The following is a 20,055-nucleotide window of genomic DNA, read 5'->3' on the forward strand; positions in this document are numbered from 1 at the left end:
GCATTTTTGTTTTCTTTTTCTTTTCTTTTCAAGAAAAAAAGATTTATTTCTCTTCCTGAAAATTGAGGCAAAGTCAAAGGCTGTTCGGTCTGACAGGGCTTCACCTCGAGCAGCAAAAGAAAATAATACAGAAAAATTAGTGGCTACATGAAAGTAAAAACATACATACAATGGCAATCAGCACTGATATGTTCATGTTAGGAACACACATAGAAAATAAGTAAGATATCCACTGTGGAGCTGTAAATAATATAACAAACGTATATAATACACGTAAATCATTAAACATGAATGCAATGTTTTGTGGGACTATATAAATAAAAGGTTGGTCCAGCAAGCGAAACTGTTGAGCACATATACCAAAGATAGCCGTGAAGTTGTGCTTATCATCCTTCTACATGCATTCAGTCTAGTGAAAAGTCCGGTCTCGCACGCGCACACACGCAGACACATAGGGACAGTTGTTTTTCATCCACTTTCATTTCTATTTATTTATAATTTCTTTAATTCATTAGAGAACTAGAAATAATTTCGCTATGCTTTCCTTCATGTCATTGTTTGTTGGCTTCTTGTGAGCTGACTAATGAATTGGGGCCCCTCTGTTTCCTTTCTTCTTGTTCACATCGATATTAGTCCTGCATAAGCAAAAAAAAAAAAAAAACCTCTAACAACTGACGAGTGAAAATGTGACGCATCAATCTTAAATTGCATTGTTAACAAGAAGCCTTTTGATTTGGTGTTTCTATTTGTGTTCAGTAAGTTTAACTTTTATTCTCTTTGTGTGATTTAGTAACACGAGTGCAAATAATTTTCCGTACGAAGTTCTTGTGCCAGGTACTTGCATTTTCAACCTTTGTAATGCTTATTTATGACTGCATTGATATTCTGATATGTGAAGCTTGTTTGTATATATGAATAATAGTAGCTTGTACTCGTGGATATGCCTAGCCTTAAGGATGTAATGTTTCATAAATATTGGTATCATAGGTAATTCTCTTGGATGGCCAAAGTAGTTTTCAATATGTCTCAATTATTCTTCTGAAGAATTTCTAATTTGTTGAAATTATTTTCGCCAGTAGTTTCCCATACCAGCATAAGACATTTACTCCCGTAAGACAAGTGGGAGTAAAACAGTGCGTAGTACTTTCTTCTTTTTTTTCACCCATAACGGAATGAGAGGGGACAGTTTAAAGAGGCAGCGAGGAATCAACAACCTTACTTAATTTCGTTCTAAACATGTCTACATAGTTCTTCCGTGACATATGTGTGGCAGTGCATAACAGCCTTTCATTATTATAACTTGATGTAATGTCTACGTTACATGGTTTATTGATCGGCCGGAATATTATGTACTTGCGTTTACCAACATAAGTGTCAGTTTATTTCCCTGAAACACTTTTCACATAATGATCAGTTTGGCTGCACAGGTTCAATCAAAAAGGTCTCGAGGTGTATGCAACATGTTTTAAACCTCTTCATATTTTAATCTGTGCTTCTGCTTTTGACTCATTATATTTGCAAGTACAGTTGTACACACACACACATCCTGAAGTGGATCTGCTAGTAACACTGTCCAACCAGAAAGCTGGCAAAATTTAGTGAAAGGCTCTAGCAGTCATTCAGAGCATGCAAAAGCTGACGAAACGAGCTCAGCTTGGTTTACTGATAATGCTATTGATTCTCTTGAAACGATGCCACAAATACGCTCAAGCGTCTCTACCAACAGTTGCAAAGTACGGAGCTTTTACAGGCTCCTTCTAGGCCATGTAGGAAATTGGGGGCAGGGGGGGATTTCCCTGCATCCTTATAGGTTGTTGTGTACAGCTGTTCTGATTCTTCAGCTCTTGCAAATGCCAAGCAGTAACATCTCCTCGGGACTCGGCAACCATTCTTGTCAGGTGCACGCAAACCTTGCACATTGCTTGGTGCATTTGTATATGCTTCATGAAGCTGGAAAACGGTGCGGAAGTTGCACACACTACATTTGCACAAGGTTGTGGATATTGCTTTCACAGTCATGTGCAAGGTCTGCCATTAGAAGTACAGTGCTACCTGCACTACATTCTCATTAAAATTTCTGCTGTCACTTAGGGTTGAACCTGTATAGTTGTTTGCACAGAAATGCAGACTTGCACAGAAATATTGGTCATATATGATGCACTTGGTGCAATGGCCATGTCTTTTATTTGTGTTTTCAAAGCTCATGCCAAACCTGCCGATAAAATTCACATATTTAAATGTTCTCTGCATTAGCTGTCATGTTCATGAGGGCAAAATCTTTCCATGGAAATAAGTCTATTCAGTAGTTGACAAATGCAGCTGTAGGAAAAACTATTGATACATAGTTAAAAACATAAATTAAAATAGTTAAGCATTTATTTTATATGTGGCTTTGGCTGGTTCAACCTTAGCCTTCAGAGTGAAGATTGCTTCATCAGTCGGGGCTTTTTTGAGGCATTTATCATGCTTATACTTTCTTGTTTTAGGCAAAGAAACAAAGACTGTTGAAGGTTCTGAAATCAAGGCATCACAGAAGTACTCATGTAAGTCTGAAATGTTTTTTTTTTTCTTAGCAGAATTTTTCACATTCTTGCTTGCAGATACTTGCAAAAAAGATTCGTAGCTTCAATTGCATGCTTTGGACTGATGCATTAACTGAAGCTGTAAGGCTAGCTTAACAGTATCGCAGAAGCATTTTGGAAAGATTTAGCTGCAGCAAGTACACCAAAGCATAATTTTTAAGTGAAAGAAAGATGTATTAACTATGACTCTAAACCTTTCAGTACTCTGAAAAAAATAAATGGGAAGAACTTGCAAAACATATTTGGAATTTTGGATAAGAGAGTAGATGGGTGCAGCCGATGTTCTAATTGACATTAAGAGAAAGAAAATGGATCTGGGAAGGTCATGTAATGTGTAGGTTAGATAACCGGTGGACCATTAGGGTTACAGAATGGGTGCCAAGAGAACGGAAGCTCAGTCGAGGGCGGCAGAAAACTAGGTTGGGTGATGAAATTAGGAAATTCGCAGGCGCTAGTTGGAATCGGTTGGCACAGGACAAGGGTAATTAGAGATGGCAGGGAGAGGCCTTTGTCCTGCAGTGGACATAAAATAGGAGGAGGGCGATGAGGATGAAGGTATGATGATGATGATGATGATGATGATGATGATTCATTGTGCACCTCTAATGGTGCATTTCTTGCAAATTTTTCAATCTCCTATCATGTAATGTAGACACACTGATGGTCAATATGCAACAAGGAAAATAAATCTCTTTTAATTCGAAGGAAGGTTGCAGATGCCATTGTCAACTTCTTCAGTCATGGTTTCCATCTGTCTTTTTAACTGCTTCAGCTTCTATCACATTGTGCTTAACTGTTACTAGCAAATACTCTAGTTTATGGACAGGCTTTGTTCTGTTTTTTCCAATTGTGCAGACAGAGGCTATAACATTGCCAAGTAGATTTGTCTAGTTGATTGCACAAACTGTATTCCTGATGTGTCAATGCTTATTTTCTTGGTTTTCACGCTGTCTCTTTCTTTGCTGCCATGCCTGCATGTGCGACAGTGCTACCGAGCGATGTGTTTCTGGTGTCACATATTCCTGTGTGTGCTGAGTGCGGTGCCATCGCTGGAGGCAAAAGAGACGCCAGAGCGTTTCCGTGACCACGAGTATTTCCTGCGCAAGCTCTTTGACAAGTATGGACACGATGGACAGATGACATTTGAAGGCTTTGAGCACCTCCTCGAGAACCTCGGCCTGGCACACATCACCATACGAGATCATGACCTGTCTGCCCACCGGCCAGAGGGTGCCAATGTGGGCTTTGTGAATCGCCATGCTAACCACATCCACGGCGATATGGCAGATGCTGTTGTGGATGGCCACCACGACCACCAGCACAGTGGCGAAGAGTCGGATCATGCACACACGTCTGAGGGAGCTCATCTGGCGAGGGTGCAGAGGGACCTTTCTAGTCAGGGTAAATGTGGCCTGATTTTTACTAAAGTCTAATGCAAAACAGAGTTTGAATTTCGGAGCAAGGAATTCAATGTTACTGGGTATTCTTTCTCCTCTCGAAGAAGTAGAAAGTGCAAATGGCCTTGAAAAAAAATTTGACAGGAGAACTGCTATTAATGTCTGTACCATTTATTTGAAAGATATAGCAAAAATGACAAATGTGCATAGACAGGATATTCAGTGCACTATAATTTCTGTAATAAGTCTGTTTGAAAAAGAAAGCAGAGACCCTGGTATGTAATAATTCTTTTTTCTTGATTGGCTTGGCTTCCGGCCAGCCAATGACAAATAGTAAAAAGTATGGAAAATGAAGAATCCTTACAGAGTAGCACTCCAGTTAACAAAAGATTTTCCAACCATCCGCAAAACTGTAGTGCAAGCACGCGGTTACAGGCAGGTTCATGGACTGTCTCTTGTACTGCAGCCTTCCATTGTCAAATGTCATAGCATATAATTATAAAATCTAAACTTTCAAAAGTCACCTTTTTCTGACTATTTATTTTAAGAAAGGAAGGAGACAAGCTTGATTTTATTTGATTTTTTTCCCACATTTCTAGATGGCACAGAGGCAGCCAATTCCTCTAACACAACAGAAGCTCCCAGCGTGCCATTGGTTACAGCCAGTACAAGGACAGCAGAAGTCTCATTTGAAAAGGTTAGGTCAAAGTTCAGTTTACCTGTTATAGTCTAAACTTTTTTTTTATTACGATTATTTTATTTATTTCTTCTGATGATTTTTCTTTTCATTTTAAGAAGAATGGTCCAGTTGCAACTGAATGTTGTGTTTGTTCAGGTTTGACCACTTGGGACTCATGAGCTTCATTACCAATTAATGGGCTTGTAACAGAAGAACTGGTAGCAGATGTTGAGTAAAAAAAATTGTCCTTGGCTGTACATTTCTTAAATTGAGAAATATGACATCACGCATGACAAGCAGGGCTCTAAGGTATTTGTATTGCAGAGATAAATTTGTGCTTTGTAGATGTGGGTAAACACTTCCATGGGTTTACTTGAATGTCTGCTTTTTGTGAAGAACATTGTCTCTCAAACATGAGGCATTGATGCTGTGATACTTAGTTGTGAGACTACTACAGGTGCAGGTAATGTAAGAATCCAGCTTTATGGCCCAACTGAAACTCTCCTTAGTGTCCATTTAAGAATATCTATTGCAGACCACATGGTATAGGCCACTACTGCACTATTCTGTTAAGTTCTAGAGACTTAATGTACAGGGTGCTCAGCAGAACCTCTGTTTGATACATTCCTTTTTGTTACAGTTTCCTGGCACCAGTGCCATTTAGTTTACATAAGGCCATGTGTATTAGCTTCCTGTTTGTTACGTTTCTTTCCGTGGTTATATCCAAAAACTATGATGGTGCACCACCAACTTTGCATTGTCCATTCGCGGTACCTACATTGATTGGCACCGTGTTGATGCTGAAAGTGATAGCAGAACCTTCCGTGTGGCGAAGGATTGCCACGGTGATGTTCGACTGCTGCAGCATGGATGCTGAAAAGGGGCTTCGAGTGCTCAAAATGGGGCTGTTATTATCAATGATTTCACCAAGTGTTGCCTGGAAATTACATGCATCATCTAGTGATTCACAGCTATGACCACTCCAAAAAAGTCTTTAACATTCAGTATAACTGCCAGGCAGCAATAAGGAGCTGTACTGAGCGAATTTTCTATAGTTTGTTGGCTTCCTATTCCATGGTCAAACTTCTTAGTGTTGAAACGATGGACGAGACGGAGGGGAAACAACATGCACAAGCCCTATGTTGTTTCCCACTCTGTCTCGTCCATTGTTTCTGCACTAAGAAGTTTCGTCATGGAATGCCAACTAGCCTGATCACTGACATTTCTATTAAACTTCAGATAAGGTTTTATGTTGGAGTAGGATTTTGTTTCATCGTTTGTGTAGCTGCCACTGCTATCAGATGGCACTTTTTTCTGGATCATGGATTACTTCTCCGTGGTCCTCTAAAACATGTATCAACAGGATCCTTCTGTATTTCTTTGAGCTGTACAGTTTCATCAAATCTCCCACGTGTGCTTTCACCACATCAGTGGGATTACATGTAGAAGCTGGTATTACTTGCACGACAAATCACAATATTGAATTAGTCGGTTATTGCTTTAATTAGATTTGATTACTCCAGGGTCTATGTTACAATTTTTGAATTGGAGCCTAGCATCATTGAAGTCGTGTCCCTTTTTGAGAAATTGCTAGTGCCTCGCATTACGAATGCCTGGCATGCCACTTTTGCCAGAGAGTGTGTGCCTGTTCAGACAAAATTTTTTATATCCATTACATGCCAAAATAGGTTCAGCATACAGCTAAATATCCCGGGTGTACAAATAGCGATTTTTGAGGCCGAATCATATAGTGCCAGAATTAAATTTAATATTGAATTCCTTCAGAATAATAGATGTTCATTGTCCCAATTAATATAAAATCATGTTCACATCCCAGTATTCTTAAGCTTAACGTATTTCTGTCATTACATAGTGCAGTAGACTCCCTTTAAGATGAACTCAAAGGGACCATGAAAATTTGTCCATCTTATCAGAAGTTTGCTTTATCAAAAGAATAATAGTCGCACGAAAGGCTCTGCTATCTTTTTCAGCAGCAACACGGTGGCAATAAATGTAGGCACTGCAAATGGACAATGCCAAGTTGGTGGTGCATCCAAATATCTTACTTCAAAATGGTAAATGAAGTAGACTTACAACGAGGAAAAAATAACATGAAAAGCATTTATTTAACTGAACTTAATAAACAACAGTCTTGAAGTGGTACTCTTGCCTGGTTTCATTCCATCCATGATGGATGTTTGTCGCGTCTGTGCAAATTGGCAAGCAGCCACAAAAAACATCATGTCACCTAATGGCCTTTAAAATCCTTCTGTGCATTCATGCTGCTAGAAAAAGTTCACTAGGGAGTTCAAGCAGGCATCTGCCGCTTCATAGGTCATCGGTGCAGGCTCTGAGCTAGCAAAAGTATGAAGGAGCACAAGCGCACAGCAAAGCAACGCCACCTAGAGGAAAGTCTAGGTGACATTGAGCAAAGTGGGGAAGGAGAAAGGAGGCAAAGTGTTGCACAGGAGAAAGATAGGTGGAGGTGTGTTGGGTTGACTTCCTCTTGCAGTTGCTGCAGGTTTTGTTTGCGATACAGACGTACCGGGTTTGTCTTGTGATAACATCATCCTCGCATGTCATACACTTTGTGTGCAAGTGAAAGCGTGCGACGGTGAGCCAATGATGGCGGCTTAATCTTGCTTCTACAAGGAAGGAAAGGGGGAGGAAGCGCGCCATCTAACGTCGCGCACATGGCACCGGCAGAGGGGATGGAGGCATTGTACTTCGGCCACGTGCAGTCGCGCGGACTTTATCTTGAAAGCGATCTGCTTTTGCTCGCTTCTACTGGCACGATTCCCCATGCCAGCATTTTGAGAGCAAGCTTCCATAGTCATCAAGTGTGATATGTTCATGTTTCCTTGTGCGCACTGATGTCATGCTTGCGAACTTGGTTAGTCAGTGAATGTTTACAAGGGGGTTTTCTACTCCGGCAGCTCCTGCGTATGGTGCGGCCTTACGAGCCCTGTCTTGAATACGGTTTACGATGTGGACAGTGTAGGAGTCTAGGCTCACCGAAGGCCGATAGCTTCATGTGCACTATAGCGCCTATATGCTTGCACGTCACCTGCGTTCACGAAGTGAAACGTCGCTAACCTTTCTTGTTTCCTCCTCTTGTTTTCGCCTTTGGCTACGGGCGAAGTGTATGTGTGTTGGCCTCTAGTAAGGTGCCTAAATGTGCGCACCCCAGGGCGCGGCATATCTAGGCACCCTAGCCTCCAGGATCGGTAGCGGTGCCGAAGAGCATACATGAGGTGGTCTGTCTTAAGTGTTTAATTTGCCATAGAATCAATGCAAAAAAAAAGCAAGTTTTCCCATGTTGTTCGTTATATGCGAGAATTCGGCTTAACTGGGTTCGTCTTAACGAGAGTTCACTGTATGTTATTAAACATTGTTTTATTAAAAGTACAATTGGAGCATTAGATGCAGACAAGTAGTTTCTTCGCATGCACACGGCCTTTCAAAGAGTGCGAACGATCATTGCACAGCCTGTAAAGTATGGCTACCTAAGTGAAGTAGCCTGCTCCACTACACCCGTTCTGATGTTTTATGTCGATACTATGCCTGCGGGGGTGAAAATTTACAATACCTTAGTTAACGTTACGAAATATTCGAAACGCATGGAAAAAATATTTGCAATTACGAATATTGACTATTTGATTCAAAACTGAATTGAATAGGACGACATCATTTGATTCATTATTTGAAAGTTTTGGATATTCACACATGGATATATATGTATAAAGCATGTAATTTGCAGTACACATAATAGAAATTTGACAATACCGATGATGTGATAGATGGTGTTTTATATAGTAGAATTCAGTCGTATTACTGTTTATTCTCTCATGGCACACAGGCAGTCGCAACATTGACCTTTGCCTCTTTATTCTCAACTTTGCTGGTGCAGTGCCTAACAGCAACAGAAATTCTACACACTGTAGACACAAGTCCTGAGGCTAATGTCATAAACCTCAAGGACTTCATGCACCTTTGTCCGGCACTCGTCTATCAGCTGGATGAGAAGCATTGTTCTCTCCCCAAGGCCAACCACCACATCCACCATCATAGCGACGGTGAAGAGACAACAGTAGACTTTAAAGGTAAGTGTTTACAAGAACTGTCCGCAGGGTTGTCCTGTATACTGCCTCAGCCAGGCTGTGAAGCACTGTTTCACTGACATGAACAGTTTTTTACTTCCTACTGCCACTGAAATATACTTTCTCATACCATCTCATAGGCTTATGCATAGTTCCTCCTAGTCTCATACTGACTAAACTAAAGTTGTATTGATCTCGTAAGGTTGGTTCTTTCAACACTGGGACATTTTTACGTGCAACAACTATTTGGCATACGTAAGATATCAACTAATCTAAATTGGTTTTATGTGCAGTATGGGGGGGGGGGTGTTCACTGTAATAAAGAAAAATTTAAGAAATTTATTTTTGTTCATTCAGTTGTCCTACCTTTGTGCGGAAAGATAGCTGTAATAATTGAGTATGCAATTTCCTGATATTTTCACACCAGGGTTGGAATGTTCTCTTAAGCTCATTCTGAGCACATGCAAAGTGCTTGTATTAGTGCTATCCTGCTGCTGACTTGTATGCATTCACAGTGGTAAAGTATTCACTGTGATCATACCACGGCGTAAGAAGATAGGAGCGCCGACTCCTCTGCGGCGGAACACATTACTTCGGGATGAAACGTGGACACTGGGCATCTAGTTAGCTTCTTTGGTGTTTCCCTCTGCTCCACTTCCTAGCTTTCACACGTGCTTTCTTCTCTCCTTCCAAACCCGGCCAACTACTCTTCTTATGTAGCACCGCCTGCTGAAGCCCCTAGAAAACATTCCATAGCTTACTTCCATGTGCGCATGCACTGTAGTGGTGGAGAATGGCAGCATCAGCAGTGTGGAGCTGGCGAGGCATTGCACATCAAGCTTGTCGTCTGCTAGAAACTTGGGCCCTCAGCATCTATATTTGACAGCGATCCAACTCAAAATTATATGCACAGAAATAAAAAAAAAATGCATATGAACACTAGCCTCTGCTTTCTCTACACGTGATCACGAGGTCGCGGGATCGAATCCCGGCCACGGCGGCCGCATTTCGATGGGGGCGAAATGCGAAAACACCCGTGTGCTTAGATTTAGGTGCACGTTAAAGAACCCCAGGTGGTCAAAATTTCCGGAGTCCTCCACTACGGCGTGCCTCATAATCAGAAAGTGGTTTTGGCACGTAAAACCCCAAATATTATTATTATTTCTCTACACGTATGCAACACATTTGTACATGTCCCTAGAGAAAGCAGACAAAAAAATAGTTGTACTTCTGCTATGCCTTTTTGTACGTTTCCCACGTCTACGCAGAAGTGAAGGTTATGTGCTACGTACTTTTCATGTTTGGCGCTTTGTTTAGTATACATGCTTGAAAAAGTGGAACAGAACAGTAATTGAAGTGCTTTGTGCCCTGCTATAATAAATCCGGGTGTGGCATAGGACAGGATAGGCTTTCTGTTTGCAGCGCCATCTGATTCACAGCTGCTGCAGCAGTGGCAACAGAAAATTTGTGGACGTAAATGATTGCTTAAAGCAAAAAACAAAATATGTGCGTGACATTTAGAGTAGCAGCTGACTTTTGATAAGTACTTCAGCAAACGTAAGGGGAATGTCCTATTAGAGTAAAGGACTTGTCCCTTGATTGAATTTTAAAGGGAGCAGATTTAACGATTTTTGAGGGAAGCCAGGTGCAACTCGCTGATGTGGAAAGGCAGAAAGACAATTTGTCTACCCTGGCACACAGTAGGAGCATTCTCTCACTGAGGCACATGCTGCAGTGGGAATTGTCAGCCTTGCGTTCACGATGCTTCCCATAATTTGCAGCCTGGATGCTACAGGCATCTGTTCAGTGAAGAGAATGGTTTGAATATGGCTTGCAACAATGATCTTGCTGAGAAAAGTGGCACATGCAGCTCCACAGTAGCACAAAATGGCAACAGCACAAACTCTTTGAGCACACGTCAGAATTAACTTTTGCCGCAACAATTTCTGCATCCAGAAAGTTTCAAGCTACCACCTTCATGGGAATGCCACAAGGTACAGAGACAACTGAGTGACACAAATAGCATCGCAAGAGAAGCATGCTAAGCATCCATCTACTTGAATTACGCTCGGATAAAAACAGTACTAAAAGGCATCCTTGCTCTAAGAGCTTATCACTGTCGTTATGACAGCTATAGACGGCACAGGCTGCCATTGTGTCCCCCCCATCCTCCATTTTTGTAGTTTCTTACATAGTCTTCGTATTTCATTTATTTATTTTTGTTTATTGTTCCTTTGCCTAGCATAATTTCATGTAATCTTCTTTAATGAAGGCTCACCATGGGGCTTGTAAGGTATAATACAAGTTAATGAATTTAAGTGAAATGAAGACATGTTTCATATTCTAACGTCGCTCCGGGAACCGCAATACCTATATGCGCTACTAGCGTCCAGGCATGTGCCAAGCAGACAACACAACAAATTGGCAAGGAGGTGTGGGAGCATGGCCAAGCACGGCTGTGTACCATTGATATAGCAACGGCAAAGGGACCTGAGCTTAGCATAGCTGCATGCCCACTCCATCGGTTGATTGGAGCAGACCCCCCCCCCCCCCCCAACACATTTTTCTCTTGAATGAACTTTGAAATTGCAACCGGCGTTTCAAGCTCTGTCCCTCTCAGACGAGAGGAGTCGGCATTCCTGTCTATATTACTCTGTATATGGTACACAACATAGTCTTTCAAAGAAGTCAGTGCATTGAAGAAGTGCCGCTTTAGGCTGTGTTGATATATATGTTGCGACAACAACCTGAACTTCAGTATTTAAGAGGGCGGGTTAGTGATATATTTAGTTGCCAGGGTATATTTACGGCGAGGTCAGTGTGTATTGGGGAGTTCCCATTTTCTCACAGCCCTGTCCTCCGTTGTCTTTTCCCGGTCCTTCTCTCCTCTGCCAGTGTGGGTGTACGCCTTCCTTGGTGTGCTCGGCATCAGCCTTACCGGCCTGCTCAGTGTGGCCATAGTGCCACTAATGCAGAAAGTTTTCTATCACACACTCATCCAGTTCCTGGTGGGACTTGCTGTCGGAAGCCTGACGGGCGATGCCCTTCTGCATCTGCTGCCTCATGTGAGTTTTGCACAGTTTAGTTACATGTTCCACGAGCACCTTCAATGTTTGCTATTGCCTTTTTATGAGCAGGTCATTGCACTGTCTACTCCCTATGCCTTAATCATGTGCTCAGCCACACGTTCAACTGACAGTACCCAGGATTCAAACGAAGGCACAGCTCTCATCACCAACTCTCAAGCAACTTTCGTTGCTCTTGCTGTACAAACAGTACAACGATCATACCCACATATACACCGATGGTTCAAACACTGTTGACGGTTCTGCTGGATCAGTGATTTTTGCTGCGAAAGTCGCCACCTTCAAGTTCAAGGCACCGCATCAGACTACATCCACAGCCGTGAAGCTTGCTGCTCTTCACAGCACATTATGCACAATTCGACAGGAACCACCTTAAAAGTGGAGCATTTTCAATGGCTCTAAGGCAGCTCTACATTGCTTGCTTTCCGCCTTATGCCGTAGACCCTGTGAACAACTAGTGCTACAAATCCGCAAGTTCTTCATTGCCTCGTCGAGCAAGGCCACATCACATTTCAATGGCTCCCTAGCCACTGGGGCATAATGGGTAATGAAAAGGCCGATGAAGCTGCTCAATCTGCTCATGAAGACGGCATGCAGGAGCCAATCCCGCTGTCAAGAAGAGGTGCAGCAGTGCAACTTAGAGTGCTTGCATATGATGCCTTACAATCATTGTGGAACACATCTAGTTTCCAGCACACACGTCTACATCAATTGGACCCCTGTTTGCAACTTCAGCCTCTGCCTGAACTATCCCAACCTAAGACAACGATATTTTACCAATCGTGGCTTGGCCTCGCATTTACGAAGTTGTTTGCTTTCCGCATCGGATGGCAGAATAGTGCTGTGTGACTACTGCGGCAATGAAGAAACTATCAAATGCATTCTTTGTCATTGTCCCTGATACAGCACACACAGGCAGTCGCTCGCGACCGCGCTCTTGATGCATCAAATGGTGCATCTTGACAATTGGCCATTTTCGGAGCAGGCAGTCCTGGAACGCCGACCTACACAGCCGTCGCACCACAAGACAGTGAAGGCACTTTTGAAATTTTTATGTTCGAGTTGCTTATTGGAGAGACTGTAATTCTCATGAACGTTCACGACTTTCCCTACATTTTTTTCTCCCCATTAGTTTGCTTTTATCTCTGCTGTTTTTTCAGTCTTTCATTTCCCCTTACCCTTCCCCAAGTGCAGAGTAGCAAACCAGACTCTCACCCGGTTAACCTCCCTGCCTTTCCCATCCCGTTTATCCCTCCCTCTCCCTCCCTCCCTCCCTCCTCTCTCTCTCTCTCTCCGCCCTAATCATTCAGCATTGGTCAAAAGAATGCAGGCTTTTGCTTTAAATACATGAGAATAGGGTGCATAAGCACCAGAATCTTTATTCAGATTATCCAAATGCTTACGGGTTTGAAAAGTGCTATGCAACATTTTTGTTCAGGTTGTTATTCATTTCTAGAAAATTTAACTTCATAAGTGATTTTGTTTGAGTTAACGAGAGCTCCAAAAAGGAACCTGCACAGTTATAACTGCGCAACAATCAACACCTTGTTGACTTTCTTGTACAAAGAGGGAAAGCTGTTAATATAGTTTCTTTGCGCCAGTTTGTGTTACGGTGCCTAATGCATGGTTGCAGATTGTTTATAATTAGCTGTGGGGGAAAATACACATTGTGCAACAGCCTCGCACATTACAATGTGAAAGTGTGGGGAGTGATTATTGAATAAACGATGAGTATTATATCTTGTGGTTGCCTTTCATTTCTTGTGGAATGTCCACAATATGTCCCAGGGTGCATAGCATGTGAAAAAGCAAGTGGAATGGCGGAGGTGGGTGGTTTGGGCAGGTCGAGACCTCATTTAACAAAGAGCCCTGTGCTCACTTATGCCTCCCACTATGGCGCAGCATATGCAATATCTTATTTGATTATCCTTTCATATTTTGTAAGCTGATAGAGAAAATATGTGACATCTCTGCATGCTTGGCTGGTGGCTATTCGATATGAATCCTGCTTGTGAGCTAAATTGGCAAGATGTGCAAACAGCATCAATGTAAAACAGGAACGTGGAGCCTGGGTAATATACTGCTTGAATAGAGAGACTGGAAGCATAAGGTTAGTGCAACCCTGTGAGCGATGGGAACTGGCTCTTTGCCAAGTGATGGCTGTGTGCCTTGCGACTTATGCTTCTTCCTTGCTTTTCTTTCTGCAGAGCGCTTGAATTTTTTATTGCTCGCTTCTGCACCAGCCACATTTTAACCGGTTTAAGAAATCGAGTCAATGAGAAGCTGGCCATCAAAGGTTAGTTGCTTAGTTGGTTGTTAACTCGTCCAACACAGTGGTCGCAAGCATAAGTAGAATGGGCACACAGATCTTGAAGTGCAGATTGGTCTTGCTTACTGCCGCTTTGGTATAAGTTGCATGGAGCAGCAGTATTGATGAAATAACTGTTAATTGTCCAACAAATATAACATAGCATTGCATAGCCTTAAAATTTTTGGTCAGCAATAAAACTCTGGTGCTTCGACACACATGCCTGCAGAATATAAAAGAAAAGCCCTAATTGGTAAATTTGGCCTACTTGTTTGGCAACTGCTGTTGCGATTCTTGAAATGTGTGGCAATAGCAAATGGCACTGTCCCAGAGGAGACATAACAGCTTTGAATGTGTTGTCTTCAATGGATGCAGGCTATGTCCGGCGACCACCATGAGCACTCGGAAGAAGGCGGCGACGGGGAAAACTACGTGTGGCATGGCCTTGCTGCCCTCGGAGGCATCTACCTGTTCCTGATCGTGGAACGCTTCCTCTCCATACACTCCAACCACAAGCATCGCAAGCACAGTCCACGATCCAACAATAGCATACAGGTACCCAGTCTGCACTTGCCACATGTGCTTCAGTTTTGATACTTTAAAAGAAAATAAGTATATATGTACATACAACCACAACACCAACAGAAAGGATGATGAACAGGCACTTCTGATTCTTTTTCAGCCTAATTTCAGTGATTTATTCCTAGAATTTCCTGCACTGAATCGGGAGATCTTTATGAATACTTTGGCATTTGTGCCAGGGTATACAGCACTTTAATAATTATCCTCACCGTATAGAATCATGTCGTAATCTTCGTTCCTTTCTATTTTACTTGAGTCGTCTTTTCTTTCTCAAACTTTGATCTGGCAAATCTAGCGTAGTTAAGTAACAAAACTGGATTTAATGATGTAGAAGACACATTTTAGCTTGCACAGAAATTGAGTCCATCTGTCATCCTGATGGGGCACTTCGAAGATGGTTCATTGTCTTCCAGGCCTTGGACAACACTGCAGTCTCGGCTGCGTAACCTCGTGGCTCACAGAGAATGGGAAATGGCAAATAGAATGCAACAAAAGGATGTAATGTTCTCTTTCCCATTTTTGTTTAATGATTAAATCTTCATTGCTGCCATGGCTACTGGGTTCAGCAATTTCAAGAGAAATCGCAGACTGCATTTTCAAATCCTAAAAGTGTACATCGACCTTTACAAAACACACAATGTGCATCTGGATTTTCTGATTAGCTGTGAGACTATACAGCATATGAATAGATCTTGTGCATGGTATGCACAAGACGTTCTCATTTTGCAGGCATGGTCAAAATGTTAACGAAGTACTGTCATGTGGCAGTGGGAACTGCCAAGCTGGTAGATAATGTATGCAAATATAACTTGGAAGTAAAATATGCAGCAGTGATACAGCATTCGATGTCGGTAGAATTGAATGATGCAGCTTGCACCCAAACCATATTTTTTGCCATGTCATCACATTCCACCCTGGCCGATACATTTCCAGAACCTGTTCAGTTATCATAAATATGAACTCTGATATGACATGCTTGCTAAAAATTGACATGATGCTAACAACATAGCAACACTGTTGTCCTATAAGTGGAGACATGATCACATGACAGAAGCAAAAGTTACGAAAAGCATTACAAACAGAATACATATACCAATAATTACATAGTGCTGATAGATATCTCTCGGAACAGTTACCTTTCTTCAGCCAACATTGTGCAGTTGACTTCTGTTAATTTGACTCTGGTTAATTCGATCCCGACCATAGGTACTGGCCGGCACCCATGCATTTCTATGGGTCTAAACTTTCATTATTTCGATCCTAAAATTGCCCTACACCAAATAGCCTGACTCCTATCGTAACCCCAATAGTGTGTAACCCCAACCTGTGTAGTGGCAGCTTTGGGCATAGTGAATTCATAGAACATGTGTCATCTCTCGTCCAAAACGCCTATTTTCTGCCTGCCCTAAGAAGTTTTTCTAGCAATAACTGGAGATCACAATGTCTGATTACGGTACCGGCTCAATTCTAACACGCATTTTAATTTTTTTTGAACAAATTGTGCCCAAAGTCGCGTTTGCGGCATTTGTATACTTTGTCTCATAACAGGGCTGTATGGCGGCGGAGCTGATATTAGGAAACTGTTTCATCATCAGCCTGGTTACGCCCACTGCAGGGCAAAGGCCTCTCCCATACTTCTCCAACAACCCCGGTCATGTACTAATTGTGGCCATGCCGTCCCTGCAAACTTCTTAATCTCATCCGCCCACCTAACTTTCTGCCGCCCCCTGCTACGCTTCCCTTCCCTTGGGATCCACTCCGTAACCCTTAATGACCATTGGTTATCTTCGCTCCTCATTACATGTCCTGCCCATGCCCGTTTCTTTTTCTTGATTTCAACTAAGATGTCATTAACTCGCGTTTGTTCCCTCACCCAATCTGCCCTTTTCTTATCCCTTAACGTTACACCTATCATTCTTCTTTCCATAGCTCGTTGCGTCGTCCTCAATTTGAGTAGAACCCTTTTCGTAAGCCTCCAGGTTTCTGCCCCGTAGGTGAGTACTGGTAAGACACAGCTATTATACACTTTTCTCTTGAGGGATAATGGCAACAGCTGTTCATGATCTGAGAATGCCTGCCAAACGTACCCCAGCCCATTCTTATTCTTCTGATTATTTCAGTCCAATGATCCGGATCCGCAGTCACTACCTCTCCTAAGTAGATATATACCCTAACTACTTCCACTGCTTCACTACCCATCGTAAACTGCTGTTCTCTGCTGAGACTGTTAAACATTACTTTAGTTTTCTGATGATTAATTTTTAGACCCACCCTTTCGCTTTGCCTCTCCAGGTCAGTGACCATGCATTGCAGTTGGTCCCCTGAGTTACTAAGCAAGGCAATATCATCAGCGAATCGCAAGTTACTAAGGTATTCTCCATTAACTTTTATCCCCAATTCTTCCCAATCCAGGTCTCTGAATACCCGCTGTAAACACGCTGTGAATACCATTGGAGAGATCGTATCCCCCTGCCTGACGCCTTTCTTTATTGGGATTTTGTTGCTTTCTTTATGGAGGACTACGGTGGCTGTGGAGCCGCTATAGATATCTTTCAGTATTTTTACATACAGCTCGTCTACACCCTGATTCCGCAGTGCCTCCATGACTGCTGAGGTTTCGACAGAATCAAACGCTTTCTCGTAATCAATGAAAGCTATATATAAGGGTTGGTTATATTCCGCACATTTCTCTATCACCTGATTGATAGTGTGAATATGATCAATTGTTGAGTAGCCTTTACGGAATCCTGCCTGGTCCTTTGCTTGAAAGAAGTCTAAGGTGTTCCTGATTCTATTTGCGATTACCTTAGTAAATAGTTTGTAGGCAACGGACAGTAAGCTGATCGGTCTATAATTTTTCAAGTCTTTGGCGTCCCCCTTTCTTATGGATTAGGATTATGTTAGCGTTCTTCCAAGATTCCGGTACGCTCGAGGTCATGAGGCATTGCGTATACAGGGTGGCCAGTTTCTCTAGAACAATCTGCCCACCATCCTTCAACAAATCTGCTGTTACCTGATCCTCCCCAGCTGTCTCCCCCCTTTGCATATCTCCCAAGGCTTTCTTTACTTCTTCCGGCGTTACCTTTGGGATTTCGAATTCCTCTAGACCATTTTCTCTTCCATTATCGTCGTGGGTGCCACTGGTACTGTATAAATCTCTATAGAACTCCTCAGCCACTTGAACTATCTCATCCATATTAGTAATGATATTGCCGGCTTTGTCTCTTAACGCATACATCTGATTCTTGCCAATTCCTAGTTTCTTCTTCACTGTTTTTAGGCTTCCTCCGTTCCTGAGAGCATGTTCAATTCTATCCATATTATACTTCATGTCAGCTGTCTTGCGCTTGTTGATTAACTTCGAAAGTTCTGCCAGTTCTATTCTAGCTGTAGGGTTAGAGGCTTTCATACATTGGCGTTTCTTGATCAGCTCTTTCGTCTCCTGCGATAGTTTACTGGTATCCTGCCTAACGGAGTTACCACCGACTTCCTTTGCACACTCCTTAATGATGCCCACAAGATTGTCGTTCATTGCTTCAACACTAAGGTCCTCCTCCTGAGTTAAAACCGAATACCTGGTCTGTAGCTTGATCTGGAATTCCTCTATTTTCCCTCTTACCGCTAACTCATTGATCAGCTTCTTATGTACCAGTTTCTTCCGTTCCCTCCTCAGGTCTAGGCTAATTCGAGTTCTTACCATCCTGTGGTCACTGCAGCGCACCTTGCCGAGCACGTCCACGTCTTGTATGATGCCAGGGTTAGCGCAGAGTATGAAGTCTATTTCATTTCTAGTCTCGCCGTTCGGGCTCCTCCACGTCTACTTTCGGCTATCCCGCTTGCGGAAGAAGGTATTCATTATTCGCATATTATTCTGTTCCGCAAACTCTACTAATAACTCTCCCCTGCTATTCCTAGTCCCTATGCCATATTCCCCCACTGCCTTGTCTCCAGCCTGCTTCTTGCCTACCTTGGCATTAAAGTCGCCCATTAGTATAGTGTATTTAGTTTTCACTCTACCCATCGCCGATTCCACGTCTTCATAGAAGCTTTCGACTTCCTGGTCATCATGAGTGGATGTAGGGGTGTAGACCTGTACAATCTTCATTTTGTACCTCTTATTAAGTTTCACAACAAGAACTGCCACCCTCTCGCTAATGCTATAGAATTTCTGTATGTTACCAGCTATATTCTTATTAATCAGGAATCAGACTCCTAGTTCTCGTCTCTCCGCTAAGCCCCGGTAGCACAGGACGTGCCCTCTTTTTAGCACGGTATATGCTTCTTTTGGCCTCCTAACTTCACTAAGCCCTATTATATCCCATTTACTGCCCTCTAATTCCTCCAATAGCACCGCTAGACTCGCCTCACTAGATAACGTTCTAGCGTTAAACGTTGCCAGGTTCATATTCCAATGGCGGCCTGTCCGGAGCCAGTGATTCTTAGCACCCTCTGCTGCGTCGCAGGTCTAACTGCCGCCGTGGTCAGTTGCTTCGCAGCTGCTGGGGACTGAGGGCTGGGGTTTGATTGTTGTGTTCATATAGGAGGTTGTGGCCAAGTACTGCACCAGGGTGGCCAATCCTGCTCTGGTGAGGGAGTGCGTTACCGTTTCTGGTCACCGGGATCAGGCCACACTCCAGGCCTGTTTGTGCAATTTTATCAACACGCGGATGTTTTTTTTTTCTTTTTTTTTTAATCCGGTGGAAAATTGCCGGCACCGGGATTCGAACCACAAACCTCTTGCACGCGAGGTGGGTGTTCTACCTCTACGCCACCGCTGCACTAGGAAACTGTTTGCCACTGTGCAACATGTATTAGACCCTTACCTTGCCCATTTTTCTTGATAAGAAATTAGATGCACTAGATTTCTATGTTGTTTATGAACATTAAACGGGCACTGAACCACCCCTTGGGCTTGGTAAAAAAACTCTGCAGATAATATATACTGCTTTGAACATCTCAGTTAAACTTTGTAGTCATGCATGGCGCGTAGAGCTCGCAAGCAGAGTGCGAAGGCAGACAACTGCAAGCACTGTGTTGTATGCCGCTCCTGGACAAAACAACCTTTCTAAGGAAAGCAAAAAACCTCACCTAAAGGGAGATAATTAAGGCTATCTTTGTAGAAAGAGCAGGAAATAAGTGTGTTAGTATGCAGTTGCTAGCATTAAGCGACAAACGCCATTAATAAATGGCCACCTGTAATCGCCACTAAGATTAGAATGTGCAGCTGCCTCATTTGGTTGGATACTTGGATTACGCCTGTAATACACGCATGCTCTTATGTACCTGCCACAATGATTCAGTTCAGATCACTGGCTTACGAG

The 20,055-nt window shown here is 42.7% G+C and overlaps 1 protein-coding gene across 11 annotated transcripts in view; it reads left to right on the forward strand.

Annotated features, from left to right (window-relative positions):
* Window positions 1-20,055, forward strand: part of LOC142582328 (zinc transporter ZIP10-like) — a 113,672-nt gene that overhangs the window by 72,663 nt on the left and 20,954 nt on the right. For all 11 annotated transcript variants that reach the window (XM_075691902.1, XM_075691909.1, XM_075691901.1 and 8 more), the window contains 6 exons: window positions 2,487-2,543; window positions 3,569-3,983; window positions 4,579-4,676; window positions 8,569-8,761; window positions 11,654-11,823; window positions 14,528-14,707. In XM_075691902.1, the coding sequence (XP_075548017.1) occupies window positions 2,487-2,543; window positions 3,569-3,983; window positions 4,579-4,676; window positions 8,569-8,761; window positions 11,654-11,823; window positions 14,528-14,707 (1,113 nt within the window). The remainder of the gene's footprint in view (window positions 1-2,486; window positions 2,544-3,568; window positions 3,984-4,578; window positions 4,677-8,568; window positions 8,762-11,653; window positions 11,824-14,527; window positions 14,708-20,055) is intronic.

This window comes from Dermacentor variabilis, chromosome 5, assembly GCF_050947875.1.
Source record: "Dermacentor variabilis isolate Ectoservices chromosome 5, ASM5094787v1, whole genome shotgun sequence".
Lineage (NCBI taxonomy): Eukaryota > Metazoa > Arthropoda > Arachnida > Ixodida > Ixodidae > Dermacentor > Dermacentor variabilis.